Source organism: Ochotona princeps, chromosome 5 (genome assembly GCF_030435755.1).
Source record: "Ochotona princeps isolate mOchPri1 chromosome 5, mOchPri1.hap1, whole genome shotgun sequence".
Classification (NCBI taxonomy): domain Eukaryota; kingdom Metazoa; phylum Chordata; class Mammalia; order Lagomorpha; family Ochotonidae; genus Ochotona; species Ochotona princeps.
The window spans coordinates 20,902,514-20,927,505 of NC_080836.1; the positions used below are offsets into that span (position 1 = coordinate 20,902,514).

Genomic DNA, 24,992 nt, shown 5'->3' on the forward strand with positions numbered 1-24,992 from the left:
GGAGACAAACTGTTAAGTGTCATTTCAGAAAAACAAAAGCTTTGCAAGACTAAAAAAAACCCACCCATATTCTTTCCCAGTTGGAGGCTTAAGGTTATTAATAAGTCAGATGTCATTTTTATGCCATTTTGTGCAGCCTGCATACAATTTAAATATTTTAGCTGCTATTGTATAACTGGATCCACATTACTGACCTTCTAGGGTCCCGTTCATAAAGATGAGGAGAAGGGAACAATCAACTGTTTCATGCAAGGGCTGGCCATCAGTCTGGGCTTTCCTGCATTGTCAAACAAACTACCACACAGGCAAGCCTTTGGAGCCACTGTGAACATGGCAGACTGGGGACAGAGAGTGATGGGCGGGGGGCACCCTTTTGGGGTGGGGAGAGTGCCAAAGCTTTCTTCTTTTTGAAAAAGAGCTATTCCACCTTTGTTCTGTGGGAGAATGAAATATCCATTAAGACTTGTGACACCGGGAATTTTGTTTCGGCTCAGTCGCTTTTGTTGTGACTCCAAGGCAAAGGAGAGGAATCTGGGGTAGGGAGGTTTGAAGCCAAGAGAAGGAAAAAGAATTCCTTCCAAGGATTTCTTCTATTGTCTCCCTAAGAATAAATATTTATAAAGAAGGTTCAAGTGAAGCCTGTCACAATAGTCACGGCTCTAAGACTAAGCCTTTGAAAGAGTCTGTGTAAAACTATACTTACACCAAGGGTGATCCCATCAACCTTCCCAGGGAAAACCAAGAAACCTCAAGATAATTTCCTATCTGAAATCTAATTGTGTTCTCAAGTGCCATAGGAACACTGCTCCGAGTTACCCCAGCTCCATAGACTGCAGCAAAAGTGGACAGCCAAATTGGATTCTAGTTTATGTAATTAAGTTATTTCCCTTCATAGGATCTATAATTTGCCTTGAGCAAATGTGATTTGTGTTGGAAAAGATAAGGCATTGCAATTTTTCCTCCAAAACAGATTTTCTGTGCCAAAAACAATCACTAAAAGAAGGTCAAATATTGCCTTAATGACACCCTACTTATTATTTGCTTGCATGCTTTGAGTGCCTTGTGTTCCCCAAGTGAGGCAGGTATGGTTCACTTCAGTAAAGAAATTATCTTGAAATGGAGACTAGAGCTGAAATTTACCCAAGAGTCCACTGCTTGCACAATGGTAGTGTCAATAGCTCTGGTGGTTACCTAAGACTTCAGAGTCTTGTGCAAAAAAGGCGCAATGGAGAGCTTGCTTCAGTGGCCTTTTCTTCCAAAATCTTTAAGCACCAAGGTTGCTGGTTACTTAGCAGAACCCCTGAGGAGGTGGTAGTTTTTGCAATACATTAAGAACAAAAGTATTGAGATTTGCATAAAAGATATCACCAGAACGATATTTTGGGCATGGTTAATTTTATGAAGAAAACATTGATGTATTTTTTTTTTTTTAAACATTTCAGTTGACTTACAACCAGGTGTTGTGGGGGACAACAGTGGGTTGAGTATTAAGAGCAAAAGGTGGATTGACAAATGTAATCCACTTTGGTATCTGCCTGTGTAAAAGTGCAAGTTATGTAACTCCTCTGAACCTCATACAGTTTGCTTTTTGTGCAAAGGAAAGTGATAGTATCTTCAGAAGATTTAGATGAGAAAACGCAAACAATGGCAGGCATGACACTCATGTGGATTACACAGGAGATACACTAGCCCATGACCTTTCTCCTTTTCATAAAAAGCCGTGCTGGATGGCCATTTCTAACCTTCCACCCAAGTTGAAATGGTTATAGCTTTTGTCATGTTGCATGGTTTGAAATATCAGCTCTTCTACCTACCCAATGCCTTTGACTAAGTCACTTAAGCTTTCTGTGTCTCATTTACTTCCTCTATAGTGTAAGGGGATGACAGAAACAGATCTGTCACGGATTTGGGTTAAGTACAATACTTCAAAGAAAATACCTAGGACAGGGCTCAGCGGCGTGGCCTAGTGGCTAAGGTCCTTGCCTTGATTCCATATGGCCGCTGGTTCTACTCCCAGCAGCTCCACTTCCTCTCTATCTCTCCTCCTCTCAGTATATCTGACTTTGTAATGAAAATAAAATAAATCTTTAAAAAAAAAAGAAAACAGAAAATACCTAGGACCGTACCTGGCATGCCAAAAGCACTCTCTATTATTACTTGTATCCACTGCCAACCAAAGGAATGTCAACAGAAATCAGAATGTAAGACAAAGTAATTTTATCATGTCTTTTTATTAACAACTTAATACAAGACTGTACATTGTAGGTGTTGAAATCAACCCATTCCTGAAAACTGAAAAACCAGCATCTCTATACCACTGCAGGCTTTGGTTGTAAGTGCCATCTTCTACAGAAAAAAAAAATCAGAGTGTAACCAAACAACTTAAGAATAGAAAAAACAAAACCAAGAGAGATGTTCCACAGGAATGGAGAGATTATTTATGCACAAACAGCTGAGGGTCATTTCTAGCTTTACGTGATTCACTACAGTCTGGAATGTTCAGTTCCCTTTCTACAGTCCTACAATCAGATACACAGCAACTAACAACTTGGCCACAGGTCCTGTCTAGACGCTCATCAACATGAAACAAAATATTTATATAAATAAGTCAATTAAACCTTACAAAAAGAAACTAAAGAAACATAAGACAAAAGTCCAACAGGCAATAAAAACTGTACAGTGTCGGTCAGTCTTTTACATTTGAAAAAAATGTGTAACTTAAAAAAGAGTTCTATATATATATGTATATAAAGGTCTTTCACATCAGTGTTAGCTAGAGTGAAAACTTGAAGATTCTGATTCGGTTGAAACAGAAGAATGTCCACCCCGCTTTCCTTTGGAGAGGATCTTGAGGCTGGATCCTCTGCTCACTGAGGTGAGTGCATGCTGAGCAGAAGTTTTAAATTTGGCTCCCAGAAAGGCGTACAAGATGGGATTGAGACAACAGTGGAAAAAGGCCAGGGCCTCGGTGATGGAAATCCATTTGTGCACAGTGTTCTCAAACTCACATCCCTGCTTGATGATTTCAAGGAGAATGAAGGAGTCGATGCTGATCCCGATGTAGTAGGGCAGCCAGCAGGCAAAGAAGGCCAGGATGAGGATGACCGTGGTCTTGAGGGCCTTGCGCTTCTGGTGTCCCTTGGAGTGTGACAGCTTGGAGATGATTATGCAATAACAGGACAGAATGACAATCCCTGGGAGGATAAGGCCGACCATGATGTGTTGAAACTGGAATACAACCAACCACAGGTCACTTGGGTAGAAGCGGTCACAGATGTATTTCCCTTCTACCTCCTTGATGTTGGCAAAAATGAAATCGGGGATAGTCAGCAGGAGAGCTGGGATCCAGACACCAACGTATACCACCTTCTCAGCCAGCAGCTTCCTTGGCCTCTGACTGTTGGTGGCATGGACGATGGCCAGGTACCGATCCAGACTGATGAAGGCCAGGATGAGGACGCTGCTGTAGAGGTTGACGGTGTAGATGACGTGGACGGCTTGGCACAGGAACTTCCCAAAGTACCAGCTTGCCACAGCGTCTACGGCCCAGAAGGGAAGCGTGATGACGAAGAGGAGGTCAGCCACGGACAGGTGCAGCCTGTACTTGTCCGTCATGCTTCTCAGTTTCTTCTGGTAACCCATGACCAGGATGACCAGCCCGTTGCCCACTATGCCAGTCAAGAAGATGATGGAGTAGATGGTGGGCAGGAAGATGCGGTTGAAATGGGCATTTTCCTCCCGGAAGCAGGGCTCCTTCATGGAGTCATAGTCCCCTGAGCCCAATTCCTCCGTGTAGTTATCTGAAGTATAAATCTGCAAAAAGAGGCAAAGGAGGTCACATTGATTTACAAGTTCAGCAAGTATGACCAAAGTTCTGAAGACTGTTTTAACAAGGAGTTTATAAAATCCAAATCAGGCTAACTTTCTTCATGAAATTCTAAAGGACTGGGTGGGTGGGTGGGGGCGGTTAGGGTACAAGAGAATTATTGCAGGTTCTTGCATCCCTGTTTCCCATCCCCCATTCCCCTCACTTCATTATATCTCTCTTTAGTGGAACCAATTACAATATTCTTTGTGGAGAACAAAAGGGCGCTGAGATTCTGAGACTTTCAAAGTCAGATCTTGGCTAACTCTTCCACCCCGCCCACTAGAGGGAGGAAAAAAAGACCTTGAGGAGTGTTAAAAAAAAAAAAGCCTACAAACACAAAGAGGCCACTCCCAGGCGATGTGGGTGTGTGCATGTGGAGCGGGTTAGAATCCAACTTTGGGGGAGGGGGCGGGGGGAAGAGCTGGGGTTAACTTTTGTTAAGATTTCCCCAGGAGAAGCTAGATGGCAGGGAGAGGCGCTGGGGTGCCCCAAAGACACACAACGTTTTTCCCACGCCTGTCTAAACCCAAACCAATGCTTTCAGCAACTCGTCTCGTGTCGTGCAAAGTGCAAAGCCCCTTAGAGCGACGACCCCTTGGAGCCTTGGGTATTGGGAACGCGCGTCCGACAAGCACAGGACACTCTCCTAACCCAAGTGGTCACTCACGGGGGCGTGGATCTTTGGCCAGCTTCGTGTTTATCATTTGGCGGTTCAGGAGGTTAGGTAGCGCGGGCATTTTCCTGGGTGGGGAAAGTCACGGGTCCTGCACCCGTGGTCCTCCCCCAAGTTTCATTTCCTCGCACTCCCTGCAGGCTTCCTAACCCTGCTAGGGATCCATCTAATAGAGTTCGAGGTGGGCAGCCGGAAGGCTCTGGGCAGTGGGTGCGCCAAGGACCTGGGTCGCCCATCTCTGGGAGACCACGGCCGCCCTTGCTCACCACGCCCACCACTAGTGTACAACGGTTCCAGCAGCTCCGCTGGAACTCCACGACGTGCAAGCGAGACTGGGCGGCTCCGCCGCGAGGGCTTTGAATTGCGCGCCGCGGGAGGAAACGAAAAGCCTCCGTAGCGAGGGGGTTTCAAAAGGCTTCAGGAAACCACCGACAGTTAAACGCCGCAGTTGAGCTTGGCGAAAGCTAAACCGTCTCCCCGCTTGCACCTGCTTGTCTCCGCCAGGGCGACCGAGCAGCCCAGGTGCGGGACCCGACACCCTCACGCGCCAAGTCCAAGCCGGGCACACTTCTCTGTCAGTGGCTGAGTGGTGCCTGCTTATAGATAGCCCGTGGGTCTCTGCACCATCCCTAACCTCAGGATCGACTCGCGGACGTGGGGGAAGCGATTCTCTTACGACACCCGCCGGGTCTCCCCCTGGATCCCTGAAGCGCTCCGGCAGCTCCGGGCCGCCTCCCAGCTGCTGCCACCACTCAGACTGCCCGGAAAATTGGTGCAGAGGGTCCGTCTTCCTTTCCCGCCCTTCTCCCCCCAGTGCCCGGGCACTGGCACAGCTCCGCCTAGAGTTTAGCAAACAAATGCCCATTGACAAGAACAGCTTCCCGGATCCTTTTCCTGAAGTTAACCACGAGGGCAACCTCATCTGGGAACTCGGTTCAGGCACGCCCCTTTATCACCCCCTAAATTCGGATAACATTAACTGGCCCGGAGAAACCCTGGCTGCTCAAAGGGGAGACCAATGTAGTGACGCACGCCCCTACGCTGCACTTGTGCACGGAATGCTCCTGTGTTTGCAAACAGCTCCGCAAGCCGGAGCGCGCCCCAGGACTCAGGGAGAGTACCACACACGCAGCCATCCCAAAGCTCGTTTCCAGTTTTTCCTTACACAGAAGAAATATGCCAAGTCTTACTCTCACACAGCTAAGATCACGAGAACTTTCTGTTTCCCTCGTTCGAAGGCACCAGCACCCTCAATGTGCTAGTCTCTTGTACCCACTAAGAAAGTGCCCTCAAAGTTCACGCGTGTGCACGTTTAGGACAAAGCAGGTTGAAAATGAACTTACACTGATCCCTTCCATGGTGACTGCTCGCTGTCCAGCCGCGGTGGCTACTGGAGCCCCCTCGAGTCCTCGAGACCACTTTGCTACCTGCTGCCACAGCCAACACACTGAAGATTGTGGTTGAAGCTGGACTTTTATAAAAACACGCTCCCAGAGCAGCGCATGCGCAGGGAGGGTGGGCGGGCGGGCGGGGCCGGGAGGGGAGGGGAGGGGACGGGAAAGGCGGAGGGTGGCGGAGGGAAGAAAAAAGACTTGGAGGGTCACATGGGGCTGGGGCGGGGAGGGGATGCATCTGAGAATCCCCTGACCCACTACTCTTCTCGGACGATCGCGTCCTGGGGCCCCGGGCCGAATGGGGACATCGCGGGGACGTTCGGCGAACTTGGGGGAAAGCGTGATGCACCTGGGGCAAGGCGGGAGGCACGGTTGGGATCGTGTCCCGCGTGAAGCATACGTCGTCGCCCGTGTGGGTTGATTTTCAGACCCGGAAAGGCTTACACCTGGAGACCCCCGCCCACCCTCAGACCCTGAGCAGGACGGACAGTGGGTGTTCCTGGAGTGACCCCGCCAGCAGGCGGCAATGTTGGAAATGGGGCCCGAGCTCCTGAGCCAGTTTCCCGCTTTTGGAGCAGTAGGTAGAGCAAGAGCCTGCCGTCCGAGCTTAGCTCTGTGTTGCAGGACTTGCACGCTTGCGGTTCGAACAGCAGAGAAGCTGGGCTTTGGCATCATTTACCGAGGCTGTGATGGAGAAAGTCCAAAATGTGGCCACAGATTCCTTGAATAATACTTTAAAATGACAAAAGTATGTGTCGTGGTGTTGTAGGGTTTTTGACCCCCGAATACTGCAGCAACCTCAATTCTTGTCTCGCAGGAAAGAAGAATTATCATGCGGACACAGTTTAGTTTTAAAGTAAGATTTATTAGAAGTTGAGAAAGTAGACTCCCATCCTAGTGATGGGAGGGGGCCTCGAGATCCTCTGCTATAGTGGCAGGAGGAAAGCAGGAGAGAAAAACCCTAGTCCCCTGCCATAGTGGCAGGAGGAAAAGCTAAGAGAGAAAAACTCGTATTAATGGTGGGGAAAGCATCCTTCAAAGGTTCCCCTCAACGATGTTTCTTCATAAACAAAGAAAATTCCTGGCTTCCATGGTACCTGGCCTTGGGACAAAAGGCCAGAAAGGTGTCACTGGCCAACTTCCTTGGTCCCTTTCTAATGATAAAGAGGCCAGTCTGAAGCCCACCCCCTTGGCAATGGCTGGAGACAGAATTGGGTGGACGCTTCAGGTGGGGAATAGATATGTTAATGTTACCTTTGTCTCCTGGGAAGCATTCCTGATAAGTTAAGATATACACTTTTTTGGGGGAGAGACGAGTTCTGGTGAATCCAAGACATGGTGGGGAAATTCCCTTTTATATTTGGGAAGAAAAAATGACTCGGGGACCCAGAATACCCTAACTGCCTACTACCCACTCTAACTCCTCTCACAGTGGTAAGAAAAACGGGGAGTCTATGGACTTTTTCGATACAGAATCACTTTTTGATAACGTAGTCACTCGTTATTCTCACAACCCTCGAGGGTCTTTAAGTTCACCGTCACCTCCCGAGATCTTCCTGTGAGCCGCACATGGTGGTCGCGGGGAGACAGAAAGTCAGGGCATGGCCGTGCACGCCGAGTCGGGACTTGAACCCCCAGACCCACCCCTGTCCCGGATCCTCAGCTCCCGCGTCTTCCACCCTTCTGTGTGGAGCACTAGCGTGAGAACTGAAGCAAGAAGAGTTGGACTGGGCGGGGAGGAGGACTGGATGGATAAAGTCTCTCCAGATGGGATGGGGTGTGCAGCAGGCGCCCAGACCGTGCGTCCCTGCCCCGCGCCACTTCGCGCCGGCGGCGAGCCTGGGTGGGGCGGGGATCCAGGGAGAGGCGGGACCGAGAAAGTGTGCGACCGCAGGCGGGTGGCCACAAAAGCGGTGGCTGAGACCGAGGTGGGAGCGTGCTCAGACTCCAGACGCCCTCCACCCGGGTGGGTCCCAGGGAGGGAGATTGTCCAGACGGAACCATAAACACTGCCCCCTTATTGATCCACAGATAAAAACTTGCAGCTTTGGAGGTGTTCCAGAGGCCGCGCGCAGGCTTGGGAACCTGTGAACAGCGCGGTTTTCTTGTTTCGTAGGGGCGGCTTCTCAGTATGTCCCTGACGGTCCTGGGGGAACTCTGCACTTTCGCCCGTTACAGGAAAGCTGATACGACCGTCTGGAGTAGGGGTATGGGAGGGGGCCCTCTCCGAAGCAACCGGATTAGGAGACGCAATGACGAGGACTAGAGAAAGTTGATCATAACGTTTTATATTACGCAGAATTTTCCGGAGACTTGTGAGAAATGCTGTTATTTCATCCAATCCTTAACTAGCATAAACTAGGTGAGGGCTCGAATTTCAGACCGGTTGCTTGACTTGCCTATCAGACGCCTGACCAACTGGCAGAAGTCGGTTTTATCCTAAATGCCAGCTGCGTTCCTACCTCAGAACTCCTCCGCGTTCATCATGGCTGGCGTCTGAGGGGTGGAATCTCTTAAAGCTGCTCCGCAAGAGATAAAGTTGGAATAAAATTATTTGCATAATAAGTATTTGTTGATTGTTGGCAGACAAAAGAAAGCCCCTTTGTTTATCTGAAGACTCCTTTTAGGTCCTTTTAGGTGTATCTGCTAGAAGGAAGGCAGTAATTAAAAGAACAATGAAATGCTATTTGTCGTCTATCAAATTAGCTAAAACCATTTTTCCCCAAAGATAATATTTGGTTTCCGGATTTGTAAAGACCAGCTGTCTCACTTGTCACTGATGGGAAAGTGAGTTGAGACAGCCTAGCTGGCACACTTTTTTTTGGTATACAGTTAGGGCCATTAAAACAGTAATTTCACCTTTAAGAAACTTATCCTAAGGAAGCAGGACTTAGTGCTGCAAAGATACTTGTGGAACCATTATTTGTGACAGTGAATCTGCATAGCCCTAAATGTCTGGTTAGTGGAATAGTTGAAAATGTTTTTGTGCATCCATATTTGGACATTGCAAGTAGTGTTTTTGAAAAAAACATTGAATGATGCAGGAAAATATTTAGGGAACAAACTGCAAGAAGTGGCATTCAAAACTGTGTGTATCGCAGGTTGAAATATACACTAAGACAAAGATGGGGAGGAAAACCAAGACTTTTATAGGGATTTTCACAGGGAGGTGGGATTGTATCTGTAATTTTCTTCCTTGCATTTCCCTGTGCTTTCCAAATAGTTCATAAAAGACATGAAACATTTTTCATGTTCAGGAAAAACAGCAATAAGTTTTATGACAAAATAAGGAGCCAGAATGTGTTTCTTCTCATATTTTTTCACTTCCTGAAGTATCCACTCAGATATTGCCATTGGATGTGATGACTTTTGCCCTAAGTCTTTTTTTTTCTCTTCTTTCCAGAGGATGAGTTCTTTTTATTTTCTCCTGAGGTAATCCTACCTAACTTCTTTGTTCTACTTCTTCTTCTTTTTTTTTAATGGCATATTTTACAAAAGGAATAGGGGTGGGCGTTTGGTGCAGCTATTAAGATGCTGTTTGGACACCACATCCCATATCTGGAGGGCCTGCGTTCAGGTCCCAGTCTTTGCCTCCAGCTTCCTGCTGCTGTGTGTGTGTCCTGAGAAGCAGCCCTCTGGAGACTGCTGGGACAGCTCAAGTAGGTGGGGCCCTGCCACCCAGGCAAAAGACTTCCTTTCAATTCCTGACTCCTAGACATATGGGAAGTTACTGACCATCTGTCTTGAAAACATATAAAACAATGAGAAAAATATAGAAACTCATTTCTTTTTTTTTTTTTTTTTTAAGATTTATTCATTTTATTACAGCCAGATATACAGAGAGGAGGAGAGACAGAGAGGAAGATCTTCCATCCACTGATTCACTCCCAAGTGAGCCGCAACGGGCCGGTGCGCGCCAATCCGATGCCGGGAACCTGGAACCTCCTCCAGGTCTCCCACACGGGTGCAGTGTCCCAATGCATTGGGCCGTCCTCAACTGCTTTCCCAGGCCACAAGCAGGGAGCTGGATGGGAAGTGGAGCTGCCGGGATTAGAACCAGCGCCCATATGGGATCCCGGGGCTTTCAAGGCAAGGACTTTAGCCGCTAGGCCACGCCGCCGGGCCCCCCCCCCCCAAAAAAAAAACCTCATTTCTTGAGTGTGTGTGTTATATGTGCTGCTGGTTTTTGATAATCTCCTCTAGAAGGCAGTTGCAGGTGCCTTCACCCCTTTCCCCAGGTAAGAGAGCCAAGTCTGGAGAGAATGAGCAACTGCCTGGGATCACTTGGAGGATCTATGCTCAGTCTGTCTGGCTCCAAAGCCTGGGCTCATCCCACTACATCCCAATGTCTGCCTTTCTCTGTCACCCTCTAGAAGCTCTCTTCTAATGGAAGGTCATGTGGCATTTACTTACAGGCTGCTTTGAATGGTATCTCTTGTGATACCATTATACTTTCACATGCATGTATGTCTTTACCTCTCTTCCCTAAATATTCTAGGTGCTTTAAAGTGAATGCTCTATGCAGCTAGACCATGGTTGAGCAAATGACAGCCCCCCACCCAAAACCTTCATTGAACCTTTAAAGAATTAACGACTTCCTTGTGTGGCTGTAGCAACTGAGCCAGGCTTAGGAGTTGTCAAGACTTTGACAGGGTCTGCAAGTTTCCAGATTGGCTGCTCACCCAGGGAATCACTAACATTGGCTGCAGTTTGGAGGGAAGACATACGAATCCAGGGACACAGTGGCAAGCATCCTGCCATATCCTATTGCTTGCTGTACAGCTGAAGGATTTGTATGTGAGCTCGTGTGCCTGTGTGCACAACTGAAAGCTGTACTGTGTCCCCAAATAGGCTATAAGTCAGTCAGGGCACTAGACCTCTTGTGGGGACAGGAGGCAGGGCAATAGTGACCTTCAGAATGCATGGGACCCTCATTGCTTACCCTTTTCCCCTCCCTTAAAAAATTGAAGACTTTTGTTTTTCTTTCTTTCTTTTTTTTTTTTTTTAAGATTTTATTATTATTATTGGAAAGCCGGATATACAGAGAGGAGGAGAGACAGAGAGGAAGATCTTCCATCCGATGATTCACTCCCCAAGTGAGCCGCAACGGGCCGGTGCGCACCAATCCGAAACCGGGAACCAGGAACCTCTTCCGGGTCTCCCACGCGGGTGCAGTGTCCCAAAGCTTTGGGCCGTCCTCGATTGCTTTCCCAGGCCACAAGCAGGGAGCTGGATGGGAAGTGGAGCTGCCGGGACCAGAACCCGCGCCCATATGGGATCCCAGGGCTTTCAAGGCGAGGACTTTAGCCGCTAGGCCACGCCGCCAGGCCCAAGACTTTTGTTTTTTTAAAGAAAGTGGAAAGAGCACAAGCTTGTTTGAGTGCTAGAAGGTACTCAAAGAGACAAAGTTAACGTTTTCCCAAGCGATTACAAAGAAAAGGAGACTATTTTCCAAAGACCAGTGTAATTCTAGCCCAGGGTTGCAAATCTCCAAGACATAAGGCTATAAATGTCCTCCCAAGCTTATGTCAGGTGGAAGAAGTGGGACCCTGCCTCACCACACCCAGCCCATTCCTCCTTCCCAAGGTCCTTCTGTGAAATATGATTTTGGAGAGTCAACCCAAGCCTTCTAATCTTGCAGTTCCATATCAAATTAGGAAAATTATTACTGGTTCTCTGGGAACCATTTTAACTCTAAAGTCATTCAGATCTTCAATTGCCAAAAGGCTTGCCTTCACCAAGATGAGAATGTTAGCGATTTTCCACAAAGCTTTATAGCGAGCAGGACAAGACAACAAAATTTGCCCTGCGAAGAGAAAAAAACTACACTGGTAAACAAATACAGGCAAATTGGAATCACTCTGGTAAGTCATTGTAACAAAGGGACCACTTCATTGACGGTGAAGTGATCATTGCTTGACTAATCCCACTGCAAGGACGATGGATGGTTAAAGTTTGCTGTGCTCCCAAGGCAGGTGCTGTGTGGCTTTGCAGGAAGAGCCACAAACAGACTCAATGCTGTTGCCTCAAAAATTGTGGTGTTAAACTGGAAGAAGGGCATGACTTATTTCAAGGAAATAACTAACTGAGCAAGTCCTGTTCTCCATGGAAAGATTTTTCATTGCTTTTCTCAAACCAGTAATTTATCGGTGGTGACCTCAAGCAGCTATAGAACAAGACGTAATGCCTAGAGCTCTCTTGGCAGTCGATATTTGGAGAGAACTGTGCATCCCTTGGCAGAGTCACACTGTTCTGAGAAATGTGGCAATCTGATCATCCATCCACATGGCCTTGGGCATACTGTTAGCAGAAGTGATGTGGGTAAAGGAGTATTCGTATGTTTCCTCCATGCACAAACATAGGTTTTTTGAGTACTGAACACAAATAAGGTGCACAAGGTGCTGAAGTACATTTAACAGATGAGAAAGGAACACATACAAACTAAGATGTGTGAATCTGGAGCACCCCACACAGAGAAATATGGCCATGAGTGGGAAATGGGCCAGAAGATTTGCCTGAAAGGAAAAAAGGTGGAGAAGGAGGAGACAGACTCCCCATCCCCCTATTGTTAGTCTCCTTAATGAGGTCAGGCGGTGCCTCCCCAGGGTGACGCCTTACAGCACCTCCACAAATTCTACTGGGCACTCAATACTTGTATATTCATGGCATCGTCTTCTTAGCTCCCAGATGAAGAAGATGTATCTTGGCAAAGGAGGCATGTTTTTTTTTTTTTTAACAATGTTTTAATTTTTTTTTTAAAGATGTTATTATTATTATTGGAAAGCCGGATATACAGAGAGGAGGAGAGACAGAGAGGAAGATCTTCCGTCCGATGATTCACTCCCCAAGTGAGCACAACGGCAGGTGCTGTGCCGATCCGATGCCGGGAACCTGGAACCTCTTCCAGGTCTCCCACCGGGTGCAGGGTCCCAAGGCTTTGGGCCATCCTCAACTGCTTTCCCAGGCCACAAGCAGGGAGCTGGATGGGAAGTGGAGCTGCCGGGATTAGAACCGGTGCCCATATGGGATCCCGGGGCTTTCAAAGTGAGGACTTTTAGCCGCTAGGCCACGCCGCCGGGCCCAAAGGAGGCATTTTGATAGAAGGGTAGGAGTATAGGCTTACACACGGGGCTGTGAATTCCAGCTCAGCGATCTGAAATGAACTTCCTACTTATTTATTCTGTATTAGAAGACAGGGCTGGAATTATTTGTATAAGATGATTCCTGTGGTGTTTTGCTTAAGGAGGCTTCTCAATCGTAAGGCTTGATTATGCCGTTGGGGCTACCTGCAGGTCTAACATACAAGTGTAAAAACCTTTACATATTGTAATAGAATGAGGCAATTGGGAGTTGCGTAGGGATTGTACAGAACAGCAGAGTGTGTGCCTTGCCCCCAAGTCAGCAACCATGGGACCTGTGTTGGGGCACAGTAGATTAAGCTGGCTGCCTGAGAGGTAGGCATCTCACACTGTAATGCCACTTTGAAGCTTTGGTGGCTCTGCTTCTGATCCAGCTCCCTGATAATGCACTTGGGAAGGTGGCAGATGACCCAAGTACTTGGGTTCCTGCCATCCATGTGGGAGATTGGCCATTGGGGCCATTTCGGGGAAATAAACCAGCAGATGAAAGATCTCTTTGTGCTAGGCTCTATCACCCTGTCTTAAAATAAAACAAAACAAAATCAACAAATTGGCCATTATCTTTCACTGCCCTATGTAGGAATTTGGGTTATACCTTTCCACTTTCTTAAGGTAAGCTGGAAGTCCTGATTTTTAAATATGAAGTCTTCTAACTAAATCCTGTTGGCTCAACACACCACATGCATATGAAACTCTATAACCAAAAGGATGAATATTTATATCATGGAAATCAACAAAACAGGACAAATCAAGGCGTCTCCTTTTTAAAAGGGATTTATTTTATTTATTTATTTTTTTATTTAAAAGGCAGAGTGACAGAGAGACACGAAGTACAGAGAGACATGTCTTTTATCTGCTAGTTCACTCCTCAAATGGCTGCAATGGCCATAGCTGGGTTGGTCCAAAGCCAGGATCCAGGTGCTTTTCTCGGGTCTCCCACATGAATGCTGGGCATAGAGTAGTTGAGTCATCTGCTGCTTACTGAAGCCAATTGAAGGAACCTGGATCAGAAGTGGAAAGGCAGGACTTGAACCAGTGCCCATATGGGATGCTGCTACTGCAGGTAGAAGGTTAATTTGTAATGCCATAATGCCAGATCCAAAACTTATTTTCTGGCAATAAATACATGGTATACCGGTCTGAATCCTGGGTAAGCCTATCTCTTAAATTTATTTGTGTTTTATTGTTACCTAGTCAATTGTAATATTTCACTTTGTGGACTATTGGGAAGATTAAATATGATATGCATGTACAATCTTTATTGTCACATGGGGCACATAGTCACTGCTCAACAAACAATCTATTATTAGTATAGGTTTTGATCACAGTGGCTGAAATGTCTTGCTCTTTTTTTTTTTTTTTCCAGTGGAAAGTTTTGATTAACTGGGCAAGTGTCTTTCTCCACCATTACCCACAGCAGTGAGCTAAAGGGAAATAGAGCCTTAAATAAAGTGTGAAATGTTCCTAATTCTAATTATGGACCAGAAGAAATGTGTGTGGGATGAGGGAAGGAAGAAGAAGTAATAAAGAGCTTCTCATGCATGTCTTCAAAGTCCCTCCTGTAGGCACCGAATCTCGGGTTTGGGATGGGAAGGGGTCTTTCAAGACATTTTGTCCAGTTTTCCAGCCTCTGGAAGGATCTCCTTGTGTATCACCATGTAGGTGATCCCGTCTCTAAACTCTCTCAGGAATGGGCAGTCCATTCCTCAGAAAGGAAGCTCACTCCACCGCTGGGCAACGTTCAATACCACGAGCCCTTCCTTTCTCCTAGGCACCTGTCTCTCCTGTTCTAGTCATTGGATCTAATTGAGCCAGAGATTGACTGGATGAGACCCCAGGAAAGGGATCCCAGAAAGAAGGCTGTCAACCATTTTGAGGTTAAAACAAAACTTGCTCTTTCCAAGCCACTTACTTCTGCAGCTGTAGGAGTGAGTCTAATGAGAGGCCTCTTTGTTTCATGAGCAAGTTGGGGAGAGGAATAATGCCAGGTTAGAATTTCTTTTCATAAAGGAAATTATCTCCAAACATGGAAGATCTAGGATTAAGTGACTCAAAAGATTTACTGCCAGACTTTGTAGGGCCTCCTGAGATTTTCGGATGTACTTGGGTTGGAGGCAAAGTATAGGAAAACAGTAGCTTCGGAAAGAGATGATAAAGAATGTGATTAATCCATCTTTGCCTCGGCTTGCATTAGGTGAAACCACATTAAAATGAATACTTAAAACATTGTCTGAAGACATGTGTCTAAATGGATTTATCTGTAGCCTCTGATAATGGAGGCTTTGAGAAACTGTCATCTTCCAGCGGCCCTCCCCTCCCTCCCTTGCTTACCAAAAGTCTGTAGGTTTTTCCTGACATCTCTGTAAGTTGATGTGCTGGATTGGAGCATGTCTTTTTTTTTTTTTTTTTTTTTTTTTTTAATTTTTATTGGAAAGGTGGACATACAGAGGAGGAGAGACAGAGAGGAAGATCTTCTGTCTGATGATTCACTCCCCAAGCGGCTGCAATGGCTGGAGCTGAGCCAATCTGAAGCCAGAAGCCCGGAGCTCTTCTGGGTCTCCCATGTGGGTGCAGGATCCCAAGGCTTTGGGCCGTCCTCAACTGCTTTCCCAGGCCACAAGCAGGGAGCTGGATGGGAAGTGGAGCTGCTGGGATTAGAACCGGCGCCCATACGGGATCCCGGGGCGTGCAAGGCAAGGACTTTAGCCACTATGCTATTGTGCTGGGCCCGGAGCATTTCTTTTTCTATATAGAAAACAGAACCATAAAATTGTCAGTATCACTTAAAACCACCAAAGATACAGGCTTCAGGTTTTCTTTTTCTCTCCTATACATTTATTTCAAAGGCCAAGTGACAGAGAGAGGCAGAGAGAGAATGAAAGAGATCTTCCACCTGCTCTTCACTCCCCAAATGGCTGCAAAGGCTAGGGCTGAACCAGATCAAAGCCAGGACCTCTATCTGGTTCTCCTGCATGGGTGGCAGGGACCCAAGAACTCCAACTGATGCTCCAGTATGGAATGCTGGCATCACAGGTGGTGGCTTAATTCATAGCTCCACAACACTTCCCTAGGTGTTTCAGGTTTTCTTCCTTCTCCCTCTCTTCACTCCCCCTTTCCCATTCACTTTTATGTGGTTAACCTATTGGGATATGATCACCTGAGCTGTGTTTGCCGCAGACTAGCCTGCTATGTTTCACCCTCCATAGCCACACTTGGCTTTGAGAACTGAGATAGATCAGCACACAGAGAAAGAGGGCCTGGAGGGTTCTGAGTCTGTCCCGTAATCCTCTTGTGGCTTGGAAACTGGCTCACTCTTAGGGTGGTTTTATTGCTTGTTTGGGGACAGTGGCAATGAATGACCTCTACAGAGACACCACGAATGGTTGACTTGGATTAGTCCTTTCTGCAAGCAGGTCTCCATTTGGACATCCAGATTGTGGAGAGCTTCATCTCCCACGAGAAGTTGGGAGGGCATTCCAGCTCCGTCACCCAGTGCCCCGTGTCTTCATAAACTGATTTAGGCTAGGTGCCTTGAGACTGAGACTCTTGTTCTTAACTAGAAACATTTTCACATCAAGGTTTTGCTCTGGCTTCTGGTGGCTTTTCTGAGGTAGAGTTTTTTTTTTTTCCCCCTTCCTTTTGCCTTTTAGACACGTGGTATATGTGTGAAGGGTTCCTCAAGTTTGGCCATTTGCCAACCTAAAAAAAGAACTACCCACTCTCTTTCAGCCAAAGCCCTTCCCCACTTCTCTCACACATGTGTACACATGACAGCATGTGTTTTTGCTCATGTGTGCGTGCACACACACACACACACACACAAAATACGTGACATTGTAACTCACCCTCTGAAAGGTTTCTGAGCTTTTGTTGAAGTCCCAGCAACTCTCTTTTCTTTGGTATTTGCTAGCCCCTCAGCCTCAGTCCCTGTTCTAGAAAAGAGGAAAGCCTAATTAGACACTATGGTGTATTTCTATGTGGTTTTCTATCTAGGAGGCCAGGTGCTGACTGTCACCAGATTGGTCCAGAAACTGAAAGGGAACCCTGGTCACTGGTAGGCAAAGACTGTCTTCACCCTTGACTCTCCTGTGTAGTATTTATTTATTTGTTTATTTATTTATTTGCAAGGTAGACAGAGGTGGAGAAAGACAAAGGGAAATAGCTCTCATTTGCTGGTTCACTCCTAGCACCCATAGTATCCAGCATAAAATCTGGGAGCTGGGGACTCATTTTAGGACTCCCATATGAGTGGCAAGGAACCAAGTATTAAATCAATCACTGGCACCTCCCAGGGTCTGCATCAGCAGGAAGCTGGAGTCAATAGCAGAGACTTAGAGATGTGGCCATCTTCACTGTCAGGCCACATCCCAACTTCAGTTGTTTCCCTTGAAAGCCAACATATGCATAGACATTTCTTAGGTTCATTCTTTTTTTTTTTTTTTTAATTAAGATTTATTTATTTTATTACAAAGTCAGATATACAGAAAGGAGGAGAGACAGATAGGAAGATCTTCCATCCGATGATTCACTCCCCAAGTGAGCCGCAACGGCTGGTGCGCGCCGATCCGATGCCGGGAACCAGGAGCCTCTTCCAGGTCTCCCACGCGGGTGCAGTGTCCCAAAGCTTTGGGCCGTTCTCGACTGCTTTCCCAGGCCACAAGCAGGGAGCTGGATGGGAAGTGGAGCTGCCGGGACCAGAACCGGCGCCCATATGGGATCCCGGGGCTTTCAAGGCGAGGACTTTAGCCACTAGGCCATGCCGCCGGGCCCTCTTAGGTTCATTCTTAAACATTCTAAAGAATTCTGTAGAACTTTACTTACTTTCTATAGCTTATATTTTGCAAACAACAGACTGTTTCCCAAACACAAAACTTACTTAATTAGGTTTATATCTATTTTTTTTCAAATTGTATGCTTCATTTCCTTCTTTGAAATCTGTTTTTCTCCCCTACCTTGAGTCAGAGAGAACAGCTTAGAATGTTCTGATCTTCAGATCTGTTGTCTGAGTGTCCCACTCCATGCCTCTGGGATGCCCGCCACCCTCAACAAAACAAGATATCTTAAATGAACTTTGGGTAAGAATGAGCTGCAAGTGGGGGAGCGTAGAGCATCTAGAAGAATCCAAAATTGGCAAAAATAAGACAACACAACGTCTGTGTTTCTTTCCCCCTTCTGTTGCCCTACTTTGTTTTAAATGTAAACACTTCTTGAGAGCGAGGGAAGTGGGTTTTACTATGCAAGCCCTCCCTGCTCTGTGTTGCTGGGAGCAGATGTATACATGCATGTGTCTTAGTTGCTCTGCTAGCCAGAGGCAGTGGTATAGGTCCTGTAATCTGCCTGGTCTTGGGTCATCTTCTAGAAACTCACCAAAACCAAAGCAATCACAGTAAACTAGGCATGCCTATCTGGTGATGGGCATTTTCAGACTCTAGTGGAGGCCCCTACAGCATACCTCAGAAAACCTGGAGGTGGAGGCAAAGATGTTGGAGGACCAATGAGTATTGTTGCTCAGAGAGACATAAAGTCAAAGACTTGGAGTGTAAAGCAGCTCCGGAAACTGGAGACCGTGGATCCCCTTGAGTGTGACCTGGCCTTATTGAAACATGAACAAGCTCTAAATGAGATAACAGTGTGAAGATGAGCTTACTAGCTTCTGAAGTGTGAGGCAACTATCAGGGAATTCTATTGTACAATTGACCTAGGTAACCATGCAGAATAACTGTAAGGCTTCTTGGTGATCTAGAATGGCATTAATTAAAAGTTAATCATTATAAAGATGTTTTAATAAACTCTAGATGAAAGTGAGCTTCTGTTCATTATGGTTTCATAAATAATAGGGACCAATTTTTGGATTACAGACCTCAGTGTGACTGAAAGGTGGGCGGAGACAATAGGTGGTATTTTACCATTGATAAAAATTACCATTGATGGTGTGATTTAGGCTCTCTTGTGCTGTGAGGGAATTACCTTGATTCTTTACATATTCTCACAGTGCCTTGGATCTATCCCATAGCATTTTGTTTTCATTTATTTTTACAGTCTGCTTTCTCTTTCAGTACCTTCTCTTCTTGCTCTCTTTAGCCTCTTTTGAATTCCTTATCTTTTATTTCTTTTTTTATTTTAAAAATTTTTTTAAAGATTTATTTTATTTTTATTGGAAAGTCACATATACAGAGATAAGGAGAGGCAGAGAGAAAGATTTTCCCTCCGATGATCAATTCCCCAAGTGAGCATAACGGCCAGTGCTATGCCGATCCGAAGCCAGGAGCCAGAAACTTCTTCCAGGTCTCCCACACGGGTGCAGAGTCCCAAAGCTTTGGGCCATCCTTAGCTGCTTTCCCAGGCCACAAGCAGGGAGCTGGATGGGAAGTGGAGCTGCCGGGATTAGAACCGGCGCCCATATGGGATCCCGGGGCGTTCAAGGCGAGGACTTTAGCTGTTGGGCCATACCGCCTGTCCAGTTTGGGAGGTCAGATGGGAGCATAAGTGATGTGATATATGCCTTCCTGAGAAGAAGGAGGCTTTCTTCTTTTATTTTTAAGTTATGTTGGAGCTTTTAATTGATCGGGATGATACTCTGCTGGCTCTACCTTCAGACCAGAGAAGGTCTCCCTAAGAAGCCGTTGAACTTAATTGGACAATAAGATGCTGGACTCTACGCTTGGTATATGCTTGTAATTAAGGAATCTCAACTGAGCTTGAACTATGGTTATGCAACAAGATAGAGGAATCCACCATGGGGGGAGGGCCAGGGGAGGGGGGGGGGGCGAATCCCAGTACCTATAAAACTGTGTCACATAATACAATGTAATTAATAAATAAATTTAAAACAAAGCTAAATTGAAAAAAAAGATTTATTTATTTTTATTGAAAAATCAGATCAGATTTATGGTGAGAGGGAAAGACAGAGAAAGATCTTCCATCTGCTGATTCATTCCCCAAATAGCTATGGTGGCTGGAGCTGATCCAACCTGAAGCCAGGAGCCAGAAGTTTCTTCTGGGTCTCACAGGCAGGTAGAAGGTTCCAAGGCTTTGGACCGTCCTCCACTGCTTTCCCAGGACACAAGCAGAGAACTGGGTAAGAAGTAGATCAGCCCGGACCAGTGCCTGTATGGGATCCTGACATTTCCAAGGGGAGGATTTAGCCAATTGAGCCATCACACCAGGCTCAAGAAGAAGCCTTTCACATAGGAGATGTATGTGAAGAATCAGCGGGGTTTGATGTATACAGAGGCAGAAAGGAACACATTCTAACTGAAGAGAGAAAACACTAAGAGAAGGTTGGGAGCCACCAACAGGGATCAGCCAATTTGGAGAACAGAATGGAATTCTGTTTGAGGGGGCGTACATAGAGATCAGAGCCTAGATGGTCTTATAGTAAAGTAAAATGTGGGTTTTACTCTGTCAAGTAATAGGAAAGCTAAAGATTTTGAATATTTATGGTCAGAGTTCAGATTTTAAATAATCTGTGAGTGGACTGTTGCATGAGTTGGAGGAGAAAGGTAAGGTAAAAGGATCAGATAGAAACCTTGGTAGCTCAGGGAAGCACTTGCAAAGATCTGGGCTAGCCAGATAGAAGTGGGAATTGAAAGATGGCTGAGGGATAGAAGAGACCCTGGAGAACCAACATCTAGCAATTTATTGGCTTGAGGTTCAGAAAGGAGGAGGTCAGGGTGGGCAAATTTTAGTTAGGATATGATGAACGGAGGTCAAGGGGAGAGCCTGTTTTAGAAGCAAGGAAATAAATGCAGCTTAGAGAAAAATCAGAAGACTTAACCTTTTAGTTTTTAATGTTTGTTTCTCAGCCAACAACTTGTGGGCCTTGCGTGCAGCACAATGACATCCTGTGACTGATTCATTGAGGTGACTTCATCTCCTTGCATATCTAAATGATAATCACCATAGATGGCAAACATTATAGACAAAAATTATAGATTACAAGACGTTTTCCTGAAATTCTTGAGGTCTCTCACAAGATCATATCTGACATTGGTTATGTGGGGTAGGGCATTTGTTAGATCAAGGTAAATTAGTATCTGGTTATTCAATATCAATTGGTGCTGGAGACCAGGCTAAGAGCTTTGCAGAAAAGGTAGAAGGAAAGAAGCAAATGTCCTAAGGAATTTAAGAAATCAAGTCAGCATCTATGATGTTAACAATAATCCAAATGCAACCATCAACTTACTTATGGAATGCTGATAACATCCACTATTCTTAGACCCCCAGACTCCCAATGACAAGGACTGAATTCAGAGAGGGAGTCATGTCAAATCAGTATGTACTCGGAGTGAAGGAGGTGGGGGATTCATAGAAGAGATGGAACTCTATAATGGTGCTACACTCCTCTCCTGGTTGAGCACGTTGTTGAAATGTCATATCGTAGGCACCTGAACTAATTTCAGAGGTCCTTACCTGGAAGAATAATTTTTAGCAGAATATTGAAAATAATTTGCTGTACATCATGGCTTCATTTTTAAGTTGTGTCACAGTTGTCTTAAAGAAAACAGGCACCTATTTCCTCTAGATGTTTTCTCTGTTGTAAAAGTTGCCTTGCTGAGTTCTGATCTACTTTTGCCTACCCAATTTAGGTTCTCAACACACGAGGTACTCCAGGATGACCTTAGACATAACTTGTCATGGGAAAAGTTTGTTTTCAGATCTATTTTCTCTTCACTTCTTGGTCTCAGATCACATTTTTAACCTGTGTATTATATCTTACCTCTGGGTCTTCTCAAACACTCCTATTGCACATTTTATATTTTGGGAGTGATATTTACTATGCAGGGGAAAATCAGGGCAACTGAGTGATTCATTGACCTCTCTCCTTTTTTAAATTTTTTTTAAAGATTTATTTATTTACTTGAAAGGCACAGTTAGAGAGAGGGAGAGGGAGAGGCAGAAAGATCTTCTAAGGGCTGGTATTGTGGCTCCACCTGCCAGCTCTAGCATCTCATATGGGTATTGGTTCTAGTCTCAGCTGCTCCATTTCTGATCCAGCTCACTGCTTATGGCATGGAAAAGCAATGGAGGATGGCCTAGGTCCTTGGGATCCTATGTTCACGTGGGAGACCTGGAAGAGGATCCAAATTGGCTCAGTTCTGACTATTGCAGCCATTTGAGTCTCTCCACCCCCCCCCCTTGTCTTTGTAAATCTACCTTCCAAATAAAAATAAATCTCACTTTTTTTTTCTTCAAGAAAGATCTTCCATTTTCTGGTTCACAAATCCAGATGACCATATTGGCTGGAGCTGGGTTGCTCTGAAGTCAGGAGCCAGGAGCCTCTTCTATGTTTCCTGTGTTGATTAAGGGGCCCAAGATCTTGGGCCATCTTTTGCTGTTTTACCAGGCATATTAGCAGGGAGCTGACTCAGAAGCAGAGAAGCTGGGAGTTGAACTGTACCCACATGAGTTGCTGGCACTGTGGCCAGCAGGCTACAACAGCGGCCCAATCTGCTTATTTTTGACTGACAGGGTGTTGCAGGCTGAAAGTTCCTAAAGGGGCCTTCCCAATTTATGGGCAGAGGAATCCCAGGGAAGTTACTGCAAATGGCACAGATGCCAAAGTGCCAAATCTTATTAATGCACATCTGGCTGCTACTAGGACAAATAAAATGCTGAATTTATTTGGAAATGTCTTGAATTCATGAGTTTTGTTTGGTGTGTGTGTGCATGTGGTTTGAGAGTGCCAGTAGATGCTACCCATTTGACCAGCTCCCATCAGGTGATTCATGAAACTTTGTGGTTGTTAAAAGTGATCTTCATTTTGGCTGAAGAAAGACAGCCCTGGAGAGAGTATAGTTTTTGTTTGGTGCCCAGACATATCTCTATGTTTACTGGAGAGATAAACCTTGAAAGAGAACCAGTGTGGAGTGGGTTGGTGGAAAAAATATGTCTGTATACACTGACCACTACTCACCTTGCAGCAGGGAGCTACCAACCAAGGACCAACCAAAGAAGAGGCTGTTATTTGGGAAGAGAGATTCAATTTCTCTTAACATGCCTTCCAATTGCCATAGGAATTCTTCATGGGAACTTCTGGAAGGATGAGCATTAAGCTTGATTTTGGTCTCCATATAACAGGTGGCATATTACCAGGTAAAATTCAAATCTTTAGGATGCAGTCTTGGCAATTCTGCTTTGGCAAGACTGGGATAGAGCCTTGAGCATTTACATTTTTTTAAAAATGCACTGGGTGACTCTGATGACAACTAGAATTGAGACGGAAGACTGTTATGAAAGGACAAAAATACTTCATCACAAAGGTATTGTTTGTGAAGTGCTCACTAATGCATGAACAGCTTCATGGTGAGGCTTCTGTGGGCTTTATGTTTACGTCCCTTTCTTATTTCTTACACCCTCTGGGGTAGACAGATCTGAATTTCTACAGCAGTGAATTAAGGACCCAGGGAAGTGAAACCAATGTTCTGACTGAAGAGTGACAGTTGGAACCCAATGCACAAATGAAACCAGGGAACAGTGGGTGTGTCCCTCTTGAGGAGGGACAGTTATGACCTTGAACCCACAACTGAGATTGCAAACAGAAAATAGGCGGGAACCCAGTGGCAGCAGATAGTCACTGCTGGGAGCAAGGTAGGGCATTGCCTTTGAAGAGCTTCATCCATCCTAGGAGAATGAGCAAATATTCCACAGCAAGTGTGCTCCTCATTGGAAACACCCCCAGAGGCTGCTGGTGAGCAAGATGGCAGCCACCCATTTCTCACAGCTGCTCTACTGGGAGGGGGAGTGACAAGGGACTACACATCATGTGACAGCATCAACTCCCATGTCTCCCTCCTGGTCTCTGAGGAGTGCTCATCGCGGGGGATCTTGGAAATCACTGGGATTTGCACTGCTTGAGGTGCTACCTGGAACTTCCAATCTACTTCTAGGTAGATTCTCATTAATGGATGACTCTTCCTCGGGGCAGAGCTATGGGGATATCATGTGGGTCCTTGATAGCCTGTGCAATGCTATCTGGGCCCACAGGCCTGTCTGGTGAGGTCTCTTATGCTTGCCATCTTGAGGTGGTCTTCCCTGGGAATTATTAGAATCTTGTGCAGGAGTCCTATTTTGAGTCTGTCTTGGATTGGAGCACAGGGCTCCAGCAACTGTTCAGGACTGCCTGGTGGTGAGATATCCATTAGAATGTATCTCCTTTCTCTGCCAACCCCTCTTTCTCCTGGCATTTTTTTTTTGTTTGTTTATTTTCCTTCTCTTTATTTTTAAAGATTTATTATTTATTTGAAAGGCACGGTTACAGGGAGAGAGGGAAACACAAACACACACACACACACACACACACACACACACACACACACAACACAGCATACATGAAAGAGGAGAGAGAGAAAGATTTTTACATCTGCTGGCTCATTTTCCCAAATAGCCACAACAACCAAGGATAGACCTAGCTGAAACCAAGAGCCTGGTGCTCTATTCAGGTCTCCCACATGGTTGGCAGGGTCCCAAGTACTTGGCCATCTTTTGCTGCTTCCCAAGCTCATTTATAGTAAGTTGAATCAGTAGTGGAGCAACCAGGACTCAAACTGGCACACATATGGGATGCCAGCATCACAGGTAGTGGTTTAAGCTCTGTGCCACGATGCTAGTTGGCATTTTCTTTTAAACCAACATCTTACTAACATGGTTTGAGTTGTTCAATGTCTATTACATTTTATGCAACAGTTGGCTGCCCGCAAGCTTGCACTTCCTAGCGTGGGTATGGGGTTGTCAGCATACTTTATATCCCCAGTCCCATTGTTCTTCACTAACTCTGTTCCTCCTTCATCCCTGCAAAGACAGATCACTTTGCCCCTCACTTATGAAAGCACTGTGGATGAGCCACTAGCCAACCAAAAACCAAGTCATCCATGCTGTTGACAACTATAGTTCTTCTCAGAAATACAGTTCTTTCAATA

The 24,992-nt window shown here is 45.8% G+C and overlaps 1 protein-coding gene and 1 long non-coding RNA gene across 3 annotated transcripts in view; one reads left to right on the forward strand and one right to left on the reverse strand.

The window, feature by feature from the left end:
- LOC131480361 (uncharacterized) overlaps positions 1–24,992 on the forward strand; it is a 352,527-nt gene that overhangs the window by 93,045 nt on the left and 234,490 nt on the right. The gene's annotated exons all lie outside the window — the stretch shown is intronic.
- On the reverse strand, positions 2,213–5,990 carry CXCR4 (C-X-C motif chemokine receptor 4). Its single transcript, XM_004589368.4, has 2 exons — positions 5,885–5,990; positions 2,213–3,813 (listed from the first exon to the last, which is right to left on the reverse strand). Exons 1-2 carry the CDS (start codon positions 5,897–5,899, stop codon positions 2,770–2,772), a joined length of 1,059 nt encoding a protein of 352 aa, XP_004589425.1. The 5' UTR covers positions 5,900–5,990; the 3' UTR covers positions 2,213–2,769.